Raw genomic sequence first — 15,438 nt, 5'->3', positions numbered from 1 at the left:
CACAATTTTCCCAGAGGTCAGTCCCAGACCACCTAGGAAGGAAAACAAACACAAACCCAACAAAACAGTGTCCAGCCAAGCCCCCCAACACACAACAAAAATCTGGATGCTGGATCAGATCTGGGTCAAACTTTGTCAGGTGATATAGGACACCATCTTGTATAACTCTCTCAAATAAGAAAGAAATCTGATCTTTTTTCACACAGGTAAAAATTTCAGGCTCAGAAACAGACAAACGCTTAACAGAATCCTCCAACTTCACTGGAGGAGGTAAAAAAAAAAAGCACATCTCATGTGATCACTTTTTATTTTTTTTCTTCCCTTTGTTACATAATTCAGGTGCAATCATAAATGTGTTTTATGCTCTAAGATTACAGCCTTAAAAAATAAGAGGAAAGTTAGTTTATAACTACGACAAAAAGTGTCAACAGTCAGATATTTTTGATTTGAAAGGTGGAAGAGGACGATGCAAAACAATGACAACGAATGTGCATATCTTAGTCACTGCTAACTGTGCCACTGTGTCCATATCACGCCAAAAATACAACAACTTTAATATCTTTAAAGTATTTTGGGGACTTTGCTGACTAAACATTTGACTAAGTTGGAGGATTTCCACCAGTTGATTATTTGATCAAAGCGGGTGAAGATAACCAGGACAAGCAGGCTGACACAGGAAGTACATCACAATCAAGGCTGAGCTTCTATTGGCTCCACTTGGGGTTCAGTGGGTGGAGTTGAGACCTCGTCTATCTGCTCTGAATCAGCCTCCGTCACAAACACTGCCACCTGCTGACAGACAGACAGAACAACATCAACATGCTTGACTTCATACCTTCAGAAAACATCAACAAATGGAGAGCAGAGAAACTGGTCCAGAGCTCCGCCCACAGGCCACATGTCCCATGATAGCTTTGAAGATGATGTCAGTCATGTGCTTCATGAAATTCAGTGAGCAGTTACAGAAATAATCACTCTGTCATATATACAGTAACTCAAGGCTGCAGGTGAGAGGATTGGAAACGGCTGATAATATGACAGCCAAAGTAGAGAAGCTTGAATCTTCGACTGGACTGGGTTGCTTGACGCGAGGACGTTTCACTTGAAATCGCAGAAGCCTCCTCAGCTAAAATTCTTGCTCTGGTAGTCTGACTTCTGTCTTGACCCTTGTCGAGAAGAACAAACAGAAGCCACAAAAGCTGGAGTTTTAAACCTAACCAGACCCCTCCTACCGAGAAGCAGACTGCTATTGGCTAGTGACTAAACAATTGCTCTAATTATCACCTATAGTGCTCTAGTAAGCACCCTCCTAATGACAGGGCAGCTGTCCCTCCTAAACATGGGACTGATGCCTCTCCTGATGGCGTGAATGACTCATTACCATGAACAAAAGACTGAAACTGCTTTGACCTGAGCACCCCTTTGTAAACAGGGGACAAAACATGTCTCAGACCCCCTCCCCTTAACCTTTGTAAACTGTTTCACATACAAAGCTTCCTTCACTCCTCTCTCAAACCATTTCTTCTCTCTGGCTAAGATTTTAACTTCCTTGTCCTCAAACGTGTGGTTAGTGTCTTTAAGGTGGAGATGAACTGCAGACTGAGGTCCACTGGCGCCCTCTCTGCGGTGCTGGTATAGCCTTTTGTGTAACAGCTGCTTAGTCTCCCCTATGTAGTGTTCATTACAGTTTTCCTGACATCTGATAGAATACACTACATTGCTCTGTTTGTAACTAGGGATCCTGTCCTTAGGGTGAACTAATTTCTATCTCAAGGTGTTAACAGGTTTAAAGTAAACTGGGATATTGTGCTGTCTGAAGATCCTCTGTAGTTTTTCCCCTACTCCTGCTAAATAAGGGAGAGACACTCTTCTTCTTGTCTCCGTCTCCTGTCTATCTGGTCTCTTTGTTCTCTGGGTCTTCTGCACTTTATCCAGGGACCATCGTGGGTACCCACATACTGTGAGGGCTGTCCGGACAAGTTGTTGTTCTTTAGCCCTTCCCTCTGTAGTTGTGGGCACCTGTAGGGCTCTGTGTTGAAGAGTCCTGATCACCCCGAGCTTGTGTTCAAGGGGGTGGTTTGAGCCAAAGAGCAGATATTGGTCAGTATGAGTGGGTTTTCTGTAAACACCTGTCTGGAGCTGCCTGTTCTCTCCAATCGTAACATCACAGTCCAAGAAGGACTAAATGGTTGTTTCTGGCATCCTCATGTGTGAACTTGATATTGTAGTCCACCGAGTTGATGTAAAGTCCTCAACTTCTTGTTGCTTGATTTTAACCCATGTGTCATCGACATATCTGAACCAGTGACTGGGAGACATGCCCATGAACGACATCAAGGCTGTCTTCTCCACTAGCTCCATGTACAGATTGGCCAGAATGGGGGATACCGGAGACCCCATTGCACAACCATGGATCTGCCTGTAGTAATTCCCCCTAAACAGGAAATACGTGGTGTTAAAACAGATCTCCAAGAGTTGGCAGATGTGGTCTGGTATGAGTTTGGTCCTTTCAAGTAGAGACACATCCTCCAGCAGGCTCTGCCTCACAGCTGAGACAGCCTCAGAGGTGGAGATGCAGGTGAACAACGATGTCACATCAAATGACACCATAGTTTCATCTGCCTCCAGCTGAAGATCCTTGATCTTGTTCACAAAATCTTGTGTGTTCTCCACTAGAGGAGCCAAAATCCACTTGAGGTGTTTGGCCAAATTGTACATGATGGAATCTGTGCTACATACAATAGGCCTGAATGGCACGTCCTGTTTGTGGATTTTGGGCAGTCCATAGATGCATGGAGTGGCGTCCCCAGGGTACAGTCTGTAGTATGTCTGCCTGTCGATGAGTCCCTCTTTCTCCAGGTTTTGGAGGTAGCTAATGATTTTCTTCTTATAGTCGCTTGTGGGGTCTCTCTTCAGACGTTCGTATGTATTGGAGTCACTGAGCAAGTTGTTGATCTTGGCCTCGTAGTCCGATGTGTTCAGGACCACTGTGCATCTGCCTTTATCTGCTGGCAGGATCAATCAATCAATCAATCAATTTTTTTTTTATATAGCGCCAAATCACAACAAACAGTTGCCCCAAGGCGCTTTATATTGTAAGGCAAGGCCATACAATAATGATGTAAAACCCCAACGGTCAAAACGACCCCCTGTGAGCAAGCACTTGGCTACAGTGGGAAGGAAAAACTCCCTTTTAACAGGAAGAAACCTCCAGCAGAACCAGGCTCAGGGAGGGGCAGTCTTCTGCTGGGACTGGTTGGGGCTGAGGGAGAGAACCAGGAAAAAGACATGCTGTGGAGGGGAGCAGAGATCGATCACTAATGATTAAATGCAGAGTGGTGCATACAGAGCAAAAAGAGAAAGAAACAGTGCATCATGGGAACCCCCCAGCAGTCTACGTCTATAGCAGCATAACTAAGGGATGGTTCAGGGTCACCTGATCCAGCCCTAACTATAAGCTTTAGCAAAAAGGAAAGTTTTAAGCCTAATCTTAAAAGTAGAGAGGGTGTCTGTCTCCCTGATCTGAATTGGGAGCTGGTTCCACAGGAGAGGAGCCTGAAAGCTGAAGGCTCTGCCTCCCATTCTACTCTTACAAACCCTAGGAACTACAAGTAAGCCTGCAGTCTGAGAGCGAAGCGCTCTATTGGGGTGATATGGTACTACGAGGTCCCTAAGATAAGATGGGACCTGATTATTCAAAACCTTATAAGTAAGAAGAAGAATTTTAAATTCTATTCTAGAATTAACAGGAAGCCAATGAAGAGAGGCCAATATGGGTGAGATATGCTCTCTCCTTCTAGTCCCCGTCAGCACTCTAGCTGCAGCATTTTGAATTAACTGAAGGCTTTTTAGGGAACTTTTAGGACAACCTGATAATAATGAATTACAATAGTCCAGCCTAGAGGAAATAAATGCATGAATTAGTTTTTCAGCATCACTCTGAGACAAGACCTTTCTGATTTTAGAGATATTGCGTAAATGCAAAAAAGCAGTCCTACATATTTGTTTAATATGCGCTTTGAATGACATATCCTGATCAAAAATGACTCCAAGATTTCTCACAGTATTACTAGAGGTCAGGGTAATGCCATCCACAGTAAGGATCTGGTTAGACACCATGTTTCTAAGATTTGTGGGGCCAAGTACAATAACTTCAGTTTTATCTGAGTTTAAAAGCAGGAAATTAGAGGTCATCCATGTCTTTATGTCTGTAAGACAATCCTGCAGTTTAGCTAATTGGTGTGTGTCGTCTGGCTTCATGGATAGATAAAGCTGGGTATCATCTGCGTAACAATGAAAATTTAAGCAATACCGTCTAATAATACTGCCTAAGGGAAGCATATATAAAGTGAATAAAATTGGTCCTAGCACAGAACCTTGTGGAACTCCATAATTAACTTTAGTCTGTGAAGAAGATTCCCCATTTACATGAACAAATTGTAATCTATTAGACAAATATGATTCAAACCACCGCAGCGCAGTGCCTTTAATACCTATGGTATGCTCTAATCTCTGTAATAAAATTTTATGGTCAACAGTATCAAAAGCAGCACTGAGGTCTAACAGAACAAGCACAGAGATAAGTCCACTGTCCGAGGCCATAAGAAGATCATTTGTAACCTTCACTAATGCTGTTTCTGTACTATGATGAATTCTAAAACCTGACTGAAACTCTTCAAATAGACCATTCCTCTGCAGATGATCAGTTAGCTGTTTTACAACTACCCTTTCAAGAATTTTTGAGAGAAAAGGAAGGTTGGAGATTGGCCTATAATTAGCTAAGATAGCTGGGTCAAGTGATGGCTTTTTAAGTAATGGTTTAATTACTGCCACCTTAAAAGCCTGTGGTACATAGCCAACTAACAAAGATAGATTGATCATATTTAAGATCGAAGCATTAAATAATGGTAGGGCTTCCTTGAGCAGCCTGGTAGGAATGGGGTCTAATAAACATGTTGATGGTTTGGATGAAGTAACTAATGAAAATAACTCAGACAGAACAATCGGAGAGAAAGAGTCTAACCAAATACCGGCATCACTGAAAGCAGCCAAAGATAACGATACGTCTTTGGGATGGTTATGAGTAATTTTTTCTCTAATAGTTAAAATTTTGTTAGCAAAGAAAGTCATGAACTCATTACTAGTTAAAGTTAATGGAATACTCAGCTCAATAGAGCTCTGACTCTTTGTCAGCCTGGCTACAGTGCTGAAAAGAAACCTGGGGTTGTTCTTATTTTCTTCAATTAGTGATGAGTAGAAAGATGTCCTAGCTTTACGGAGGGCTTTTTTATAGAGCAACAGACTCTTTTTCCAGGCTAAGTGAAGATCTTCTAAATTAGTGAGACGCCATTTCCTCTCCAACTTACGGGTTATCTGCTTTAAGCTACGAGTTTGAGAGTTATACCATGGAGTCAGACACTTCTGATTTAAAGCTCTCTTTTTCAGAGGAGCTACAGCATCCAAAGCTGTCTTCAATGAGGATGTAAAACTATTGACGAGATACTCTATCTCCCTTACAGAGTTTAGGTAGCTACTCTGCACTGTGTTGTTATATGGCATTAGAGAACATAAAGAAGGAATCATATCCTTAAACCTAGTTACAGCGCTTTCTGAAAGACTTCTAGTGTAATGAAACTTATTCCCTACTGCTGGGTAGTCCATCAGAGTAAATGTAAATGTTATTAAGAAATGATCAGACAGAAGGGAGTTTTCAGGGAATACTGTTAAGTCTTCTATTTCCATACCATAAGTCAGAACAAGATCTAAGATATGATTAAAGTGGTGGGTGGACTCATTTACTTTTTGAGCAAAGCCAATAGAGTCTAATAATAGATTAAATGCAGTGTTGAGGCTGTCATTCTCAGCATCTGTGTGGATGTTAAAATCGCCCACTATAATTATCTTATCTGAGCTAAGGACTAAGTCAGACAAAAGGTCTGAAAATTCACAGAGAAACTCACAGTAACGACCAGGTGGACGATAGATAATAACAAATAAAACTGGTTTTTGGGACTTCCAATTTGGATGGACAAGACTAAGAGACAAGCTTTCAAATGAATTAAAGCTCTGTCTGGGTTTTTGATTAATTAATAAGCTGGAATGGAAGATTGCTGCTAATCCACCGCCCCGGCCCGTGCTACGAGCATTCTGACAGTTAGTGTGACTCGGGGGTGTTGACTCATTTAAACTAACATATTCATCCTGCTGTAACCAGGTTTCTGTAAGGCAGAATAAATCAATATGTTGATCAATTATTATATCATTTACCAACAGGGACTTAGAAGAGAGAGACCTAATGTTTAATAGACCACATTTAACTGTTTTAGTCTGTGGTGCAGTTGAAGGTGCTATATTATTTTTTCTTTTTGAATTTTTATGCTTAAATAGATTTTTGCTGGTTATTGGTAGTCTGGGAGCAGGCACCGTCTCTACGGGGATGGGGATAAGGATGCTTTGGTCCTTTTGCAATGCTGATAAAGCTTTCCGTTCTTCTCCTGTGATGTTGGACGGAGGAGGCTTAGCACTGTTCAGCCCTGCTGTGACTCTTAGTCGGAGGTCCCCAGCTTCTGACTCTGACAGACTGTTATGTTCAATGGCTGACTCTACTGCAGTGATGTAATCTACTGTCGGTATATGTTTAGGGGTCACTGAGAAATTTAGTCCTTTATCGAGCACATCCTTTTCTGTCTGTGTAAGAACCCTGTTGGAGAGATTCTTTACCCAATTTTCCCTGTTGTCACTAATTTGTCTGGGTGTATCTTTAAAACTACTCCCACTGAAAGTACACCTTTTCTGCACCAAAAGGTTGTGAAACTTCCTGATTTGCCGCTTCTTACTTTTTAAATGCTCCGACATTTGAATTTTAACTATGAACTTTGTGATCTTATTATGGGTGTCTTCCCCCACTAAGGTTTCTAACCTTTTGTAAAGACTATCAAGATTATTTTGGAGGTCTAATATTTTAAAATGAAGCCTTCTAATTCTAAGACCCAAAATCCTCCTAAGGTAACTGTGCTGGATCTTTTCTGCTGTGTGACCTGCTTCTAGTGCCTTTTGCTTCATGCATTTGGGAATAACGTTATTTTGTTTGCATCTCAGGTTAAATCGTAAGTGGTTTCTAAAGTTAGCTATCTTTTTAGCAGTCTTTTCCAGCTTACGTACCAGTGCCAGGGCCTCATGCCCACAGTTGGTCGCAATGTTTCTGGTGGAATCAGCGGCTGCAAAGAAAACCTGCACCCTCTTGGCCCTTTCTGGAACAAGTTGCCCACCCCTGGTCTAAATTAAAAGATGCTCCAATCATGTAGAAAACTAAGTAAGTCCCTTTGGCTGCTCCCTTGTTTTGTACTTGGGGTCGCCACAGCAAATCCAAGGTGGATCTGCATGTTGAACTGGCACAAGTTTTATGCCTGATGCCCTTCCTGACGCAACTCCACATTACATGGAGAAATGTGGTAGGGGTGGGATTCGAACCGGGAACCTTCTGCAATGAAACCAAGTGCATTAACCACTTGGCCACCACCCCTACTCCAATCATATAGAAAACTACACCACATTATTTGCCTGATCATAAAAATTCCAAAAAGGTGTAGTTTGGACAATCTGTGACAATGTTACGGAGTTATGAGGTAAAAGCAGTAAGAATGGTGACAAAGGTCACTTTCAGTTTGTACAGGGGTCAAAAGTTAAAGTTGCTCCTTTAATTTTGCTCCAGCTGTATTTCTTCTGAATTTGATGCTTGTATCACCATTTGAAGGATTGTTTCAGTTATCTGCTGCACTAATAAGCCAACAGAGCATGAACCAGCTGCTGTCTGTTAGCTTAAACACCCTGGACAGGCCACCAGTCTACTGAAAGGCTGACATCCTGCCTCAGAGTACTCACTGAACACCAGTGTCAATATCAGCAGAGGTTATTGACTGGACTGTTCTCTGGGATATCCTGAGAGTTTGTGGGATCCACAACAAGATAATGGACATTGTGGCCATTTTGTAGACAGTGGAGGCGGGGCCTCTTTCCCACTGATATCTGATGTGCCTCAGGGATGTGCTCTGGGTCATACACTGTTCAAAGCTTGCCTGACTGGGTGTTAGGTAGGGTTGTGAAAACCAGGTCCAGTATTCACAAAGAACCTCAGAGTCCTCTCAGAGAACTCCCAACTTTGCATAAAGATTCCTAGCAATGAATCTTAGCCTAAGAGTGATCCAGGACGTGTCTGAGAGCAACTCTGAACAAGGAGGGGACAGAAACTTTTATCTTTGTAAGGAGGCGGGGTTGATCCCTTTGCTAGGTATGACGCAGTCTTCGAAAAGCTGTGATTGGTTGTCACAAAAATGGGGAAGAGGAAAAAACAAATGCTCTCCGCACCACTAGTTATGAATGGACAGTAAAATCAACCGATCATATAACCTGAACTGTACGAAGAAATGTGTAATCTATATACATAAAGGGCTAATTCTGTCTGTCTGTCTGTCCGGGATAAACTCCCAAACTATAATATGTAACCCTAAAAACTATATATTCTGAATCCTCATAACATGGGGAACAAACTGGTACCATTTTTAAAACGTTCTGGGCAACCAATAATTTAATGCTTTACTCTATTCTCTTTATCTATTTATCTTTTATGGTTACTAGGCAACCCCCCCCCCCCCCCCCCACACACACACACAAATCCAGAGGATGTCATCAAGAAATCCTGAGTACAACAATTAGAAAGTGGTCAGAATTCTAATCCCCCTCCCATCCTGATAATGTCATCAAGAAAGTCTGAGTACAAAAAGTATAAAGTGGTCAATTCTAATTCCACCCCATCCAAACTATAATATGTAGCCCTAAAAACTTTATATATTCTGACTCCTCATGACATGGGGAACAAACTGGTACCATTTTTTAAAAAGTTGAACTGCAAATTACCCCCAAAATAGCTGGCTGTGGGTATGACCAGGCAGATTCAAATTTCCAGCCCTGTATATGTGTTGGCCATCTCTGTTTATTTAATCCCTTTCTTCAGCTACTTTATGTTCTCAACTGTTAAGCACCTGACTGTCCTGTACAACCCAGTTTGCCTTCCTGTCTGAATACATTCATTTTACATTTGTAAAATTGCAATGTAAAAACAGGCCTGGCGCCAGAAAAAAAAATATTAAGGGGGCGATGAGTTTATCACGGGGGCAAAAAAAAGTACACACTGGAGGGTACATGCCTCTGAGCGTGTGTAATGAATTGGGTGCGCTCCTGGAAAGCTCATGTATTTAGGCTACACTGTTGTAAGAGACTGACAGAGTAAAGAGTGATGACAGTATTTTTTAATTATTATTTGAACGTATAGACCCTCGGTCAAGTGATCTGCATACCACAAAACCAAACCAACAACTGATCTGAGAAACGACACGAGACAGTAGATTAACCCCACATACAGCCCTCCATCACAAGCACAAACACAGTGCAATTGGGTCAAAGATAAAACGGGTCAATGATAAACCTTTCATGGAGATATATTTACAACAATACATAACTTTAATATCTGTCACTGCGGGCGACTGGCCGTGAATGGAGGGACTCAGAAAAATGCATACCGCACGACAACAGCATGTTATTTGCATTATTATTACTTTTTACTGAGATACACAACACGTAACGCGTGCATAAAAAGTTGGCTCACTTGTAGCCTGGTGCGCGCGCTGTTGTTCAAATTCAGCAGTGCGTCCTCATCAAGCTGGCTGCTTTAGCTGCTGTTCATTGTCGTACTATCCATGAGAAAATCATCCGGAATATCCATATTGGGACCAAAACCATTTTCATCTTTTCCTTTGCAGACAGTCCCCCCCCCCGCGAACAGTCCTTGGGCTGCGCGCACGTGCGCTATGATGTCATTTGTTTATGCATAGCGGGCGGGTATAGCCAGATACCGTCGACGTAAATCTACGATACCGGCCCAGCAACGCCCCGGTAAAGTGATAATAATATTGAATAACTAATATTTTGCTATATTTTCCAGTATTTCTTTTTCTTTCTTTTTATTTTTTTGATAACTCTCACATCTGAGGGGGCGGGACTGATGACGTGAGGGGGCATCGCCCCCAAACGCCCCCTTGTGGCGCCTACCTCAATTTTGATTCATTGATATTTATATTTACTGTTACCTACCTTTTGTGTAATTTTGTTATAAATTTGATTGCAAAACAAAGTCTGCATAAAGGACTTCAAATGTGTTTGTCTTTTAACCAAGTATTTCAACTTAGTTTGGGGAGTCCACCTCTTATAGTTCTGCTGGACAAACTTTAGCCCATTAACTATTATATTTATAAGACATCAACAGTACAAAAACAAATGTTGGGCGGTTGTTTTGATTAAAATGATTGGCATTTGGCTTATGTCTAAACCAGGTTAACACGGGCAGCGCCGGGTAATTTAATGTCATGATGCAAGTTTATTAAAAATTAAATCTAAGCACTCACATGTCCATAAGTATTCACAGTCTTTGCCATGAAGCTCAAAATTGAGCTCAGGTGCCTCCTGTTTCCACTGATCATCCTTGAGATGTTTCTACAGCTTAAATGGAGTCTACCTGGGGTCAATTTAGTCGATTGGACATGATTTGGAAAGACACACACACACACACACACACACACACACACATATCGTTCTCTCTGAGTTATTTTCATTAGTTACTTCATCCAAACCATCAACATGTTTATTAGACCCCATTCCTACCAGGCTGCTCAAGGAAGCCCTACCATTATTTAATGCTTCGATCTTAAATATGATCAATCTATCTTTGTTAGTTGGCTATGTACCACAGGCTTTTAAGGTGGCAGTAATTAAACCATTACTTAAAAAGCCATCACTTGACCCAGCTATCTTAGCTAATTATAGGCCAATCTCCAACCTTCCTTTTCTCTCAAAAATTCTTGAAAGGGTAGTTGTAAAACAGCTAACTGATCATCTGCAGAGGAATGGTCTATTTGAAGAGTTTCAGTCAGGTTTTAGAATTCATCATAGTACAGAAACAGCATTAGTGAAGGTTACAAATGATCTTCTTATGGCCTCGGACAGTGGACTCATCTCTGTGCTTGTTCTGTTAGACCTCAGTGCTGCTTTTGATACTGTTGACCATAAAATTTTATTACAGAGATTAGAGCATGCCATAGGTATTAAAGGCACTGCGCTGCGGTGGTTTGAATCATATTTGTCTAATAGATTACAATTTGTTCATGTAAATGGGGAATCTTCTTCACAGACTAAAGTTAATTATGGAGTTCCACAAGGTTCTGTGCTAGGACCAATTTTATTCACTTTATATATGCTTCCCTTAGGCAGTATTATTAGACGGTATTGCTTAAATTTTCATTGTTACGCAGATGATACCCAGCTTTATCTATCCATGAAGCCAGAGGACACACACCAATTAGCTAAACTGCAGGATTGTCTTACAGACATAAAGACATGGATGACCTCTAATTTCCTGCTTTTCAACTCAGATAAAACTGAAGTTATTGTACTTGGCCCCACAAATCTTAGAAACATGGTGTCTAACCAGATCCTTACTCTGGATGGCATTACCCTGACCTATAGTAATACTGTGAGAAATCTTGGAGTCATTTTTGATCAGGATATGTCATTCAAAGCGCATATTAAACAAATATGTAGGACTGCTTTTTTGCATTTACGCAATATCTCTAAAATCAGAAAGGTCTTGTCTCAGAGTGATGCTGAAAAACTAATTCATGCATTTATTTCCTCTAGGCTGGACTATTGTAATTCATTATTATCAGGTTGTCCTAAAAGTTCCCTAAAAAGCCTTCAGTTAATTCAAAATGCTGCAGCTAGAGTACTGACGGGGACTAGAAGGAGAGAGCATATCTCACCCATATTGGCCTCTCTTCATTGGCTTCCTGTTAATTCTAGAATAGAATTTAAAATTCTTCTTCTTACTTATAAGGTTTTGAATAATCAGGTCCCATCTTATCTTAGGGACCTCGTAGTACCATATCACCCCAATAGAGCGCTTCGCTCTCAGACTGCAGGCTTACTTGTAGTTCCTAGGGTTTGTAAGAGTAGAATGGGAGGCAGAGCCTTCAGCTTTCAGGCTCCTCTCCTGTGGAACCAGCTCCCAATTCAGATCAGGGAGACAGACACCCTCTCTACTTTTAAGATTAGGCTTAAAACTTTCCTTTTTGCTAAAGCTTATAGTTAGGGCTGGATCAGGTGACCCTGAACCATCCCTTAGTTATGCTGCTATAGACGTAGACTGCTGGGGGGTTCCCATGATGCACTGTTTCTTTCTCTTTTTGCTCTGTATGCACCACTCTGCATTTAATCATTAGTGATCGATCTCTGCTCCCCTCCACAGCATGTCTTTTTCCTGGTTCTCTCCCTCAGCCCCAACCAGTCCCAGCAGAAGACTGCCCCTCCCTGAGCCTGGTTCTGCTGGAGGTTTCTTCCTGTTAAAAGGGAGTTTTTCCTTCCCACTGTAGCCAAGTGCTTGCTCACAGGGGGTCGTTTTGACCGTTGGGGTTTTACATAATTATTGTATGGCCTTGCCTTACAATATAAAGCGCCTTGGGGTGACTGTTTGTTGTGATTTGGCGCTATATAAAAAAAAAATTGATTGAATTGATTGATTGATATAGGGTCCCACAGTTGACAGGCAGAGCACAAACCAAGCATGAAGTCAAAAGAATTGTCCGTAGACCTCAGAGACAGGATTGTCTGGAGACACAAATCTGGGGAAGGGAACAGAAACATTTCTGCTGCTTTGAAGGTCCCAATGAGCACAGTGGCCTCCATCATCTGTAAATGGAAGAGGTTCAGATCCACCAGGACTCTTCCTAGAGCTGGACTCCCGTCTAAACTGAGCAATCGGGGGAGAAGGACCTTAGTCAGGGAGGTGACCAAGAACCCGATGGTCACTCTATCAGAGCTCCAGTATTCCTCTGTGGAGAGAAGAGAACCTTCCATAAGGACAACCATGTCTGCAGCAATCCATCAATCAGACCTGTATGGTAAAGTGGCCAGACAGAAGCCACTCCTTAGTAAAAGGCACATGGCAGCCCACCTGGAGTTTGATAAAAGGCACCTGAAGGACTCTCAGACCAGGAGAAACAAAATTCTGTGGTCTGATGAGACAAAGATTGAACTCTTTGGCGTCATGTTTGGAGGAAACCAGGCACCATCCCTACAGTGAAGCATGGTGGTGGCAGCATCATGCTGTGGGGATGTTTTTCAGCAGCAGGAACTGGGAGACTAGTCAGGATTGAGGGAAAGATGAATGCAGCAATGTACAGAGACATCCTGGATGAAAACCTGCTTCAGAGCGCTCTTGACCTCAGACTGGTGTGACGGTTCATCTTTCAGCAGGACAATGACCCTAAACACACAGCCAGATATCAAAGAAGCGGCTTCAGGACAACTCTGTGAATGTCCTTGAGTGGTCCAGCCAGAGCCCAGACCTGAATCCGACTGAACATCTCTGGAGAAATCTGAAAATGGCTGAGCACCGATGCTACCCATCCAACCTGATGAAGCTTGAGAGGCAGGGGCGTAGCACCAAATTCAGGGCCCTAGGCCCTAGGCCATATTGAAGACCCCCCCCCCCCCCCCACACACACACACACACACTATGTTCTTTTTTATTAACACAAACACCAAATTTCTAATGCGTAGTCAAACCAGGTCTAAATCATGTATACCGTAGATCACACCTGGGAGTCAGAACCCTTTTTAAAGTTGGGGGAGCAATATTGAGTTGGGGGGTCTGGGGGACCAAATCGCACCATTCCCATCTGTTAAAATGCACAGGAATAAATGATGCAATTTGGTCCCCCAGACCCCCCAACTCAATATAGCTTGCTTTCAAGCTCACCTCTCTTTTCAAATAATTTGGTTAGCAGCTGCTTTCCCTCAGTTTTCTTTCCCTGTCCTTTTTTCTCTTCTTTTTTGAAATCCAAACCTTGATTTTTTAGGAAAGACATTTTATTTCAGCCTAAACACTATGGCTGCAACTAACGATTATTTTACTAATCAGTTCATCGGTCGATTATTTTTTTGATTAATAGTTTTTTTTTTTTAACTTACATGTGAGTTTTGCCATTATTTATTTAAGTGAGTTATTATTAAAAGGCCTTTATCACGCAACATCAACGTTTGAGCTTATAATAAAGTTATGATGTTATATTCTCGTCCAAAACATACCTGGAGTAGTGTTTAGTTTTATTTTGCACATACATACATCACCGACACACCAGAGAGAGATTTCCATCAGGTTTAGATGCCGACAGCAACTATCTAGACCACCGACAACATATTACAGCAAGAGTCCACAAAAGTATTTTAAAGGCCTGACGAAAGTGTAATATTCAAAGGATTCAAAAGAAAAGAAATATGTGATCTTTAATAAGATATTTTCATGAAAAAAGACACAAATGTGCAGTTTACTGCATTTTATTTTTTTCTTGTGTAAAAAAACAGCTTAGATGTTGTTTGACCAAAACAAATAGTCATTAAACTTAAATAAAACAGGGATGAAGTGGAGGTTTAAGAGTCACTACGTGTTCACAGGAAACACTTATTTCTATATTTATTTATGTTCATTGTTAGTTGGTTTAATCATTTCTGTTTTGTTTTATCAGACTCTTTTTGTCCGTTTCTCTAAAACTGTATTGTGGCATTATTAGTTATTATTACTATTATTGTTGTTGTTTCTATTATCAGGGCTGTGAAATGAAAATTGTGAAATGCAAGGAAAATTCGTAGGGGGTCTGCCCCCCCGAGGAGCCGGGGTCTAGGGCTTTGTGTGGCCCCAGAAACCAAATGAAATTTTCATCTACTGACACATTTTCATCATCTCCTGGAAGAACAAATCTCAAAATTAGTGCATATTTAAATAATCCTATATTCAACCTTTCATTTGAACCGTCAGTGATCATGTTGAAATAACAGAGTATGACGTGGAAGTAGGACCTGGAATGACTTTCCTTTTAATTGTAAACCAAATTAGGCATTAACTCAGAACAATTAAACTACGTGTTGCGTGGGCCGCTGAAGAGGAGATACTGCTGGCCCACCACCAGAAGGCGCCCTGCCTGTAGTGCGGGCTTCGGGCACAAGAGGGCGCTGCCGCCTCGCAGGAACAGCCGGGAGTGACAGCTGTCACTCATCAACTATGACAGCTGTCACCAATCACCACGTCATCACTCACCCTACAAGAGCCGAACGACATCTCCACCCCGCTGCCGAGATATCGCCTACCATTAGAGGTAATAATCCTCAGCCGTAGCTGTGCCGTATCGCACTTCAACTGTTTGTCTGTTACAGGAGTACCTGGTTACTTGCATCAGCTGGAGGCTGAGCTGGTCGGTGACGGCAGGGTGACGGATTGCACCCTTCACGATCAGTGAGACAAGTGACTGTTCAGGTTCTGTAAAAGACTGTGTACAT

The 15,438-nt window shown here is 41.8% G+C and overlaps 1 protein-coding gene across 4 annotated transcripts in view; it reads right to left on the bottom strand.

Moving 5' to 3' along the window:
• Positions 1-290: 290 nt before the first annotated feature.
• LOC117505819 overlaps positions 291-15,438 on the bottom strand; it is a 191,633-nt gene continuing 176,485 nt past the window's right edge. For 3 of the 4 annotated variants that reach the window (XM_034165358.1, XM_034165359.1, XM_034165361.1), the window contains one exon: positions 291-792. In XM_034165358.1, coding sequence (XP_034021249.1) covers positions 691-792 — 102 coding nt within the window. In that variant the 3' untranslated portion in view covers positions 291-690. The remainder of the gene's footprint in view (positions 793-15,438) is intronic. The other variant, XM_034165360.1, reaches the window with a different exon arrangement.

This window comes from Thalassophryne amazonica, unplaced genomic scaffold (assembly GCF_902500255.1).
Source record: "Thalassophryne amazonica unplaced genomic scaffold, fThaAma1.1, whole genome shotgun sequence".
NCBI classification, from domain to species: domain Eukaryota; kingdom Metazoa; phylum Chordata; class Actinopteri; order Batrachoidiformes; family Batrachoididae; genus Thalassophryne; species Thalassophryne amazonica.
This window is presented reverse-complemented; position numbering and strand designations above follow the sequence as displayed.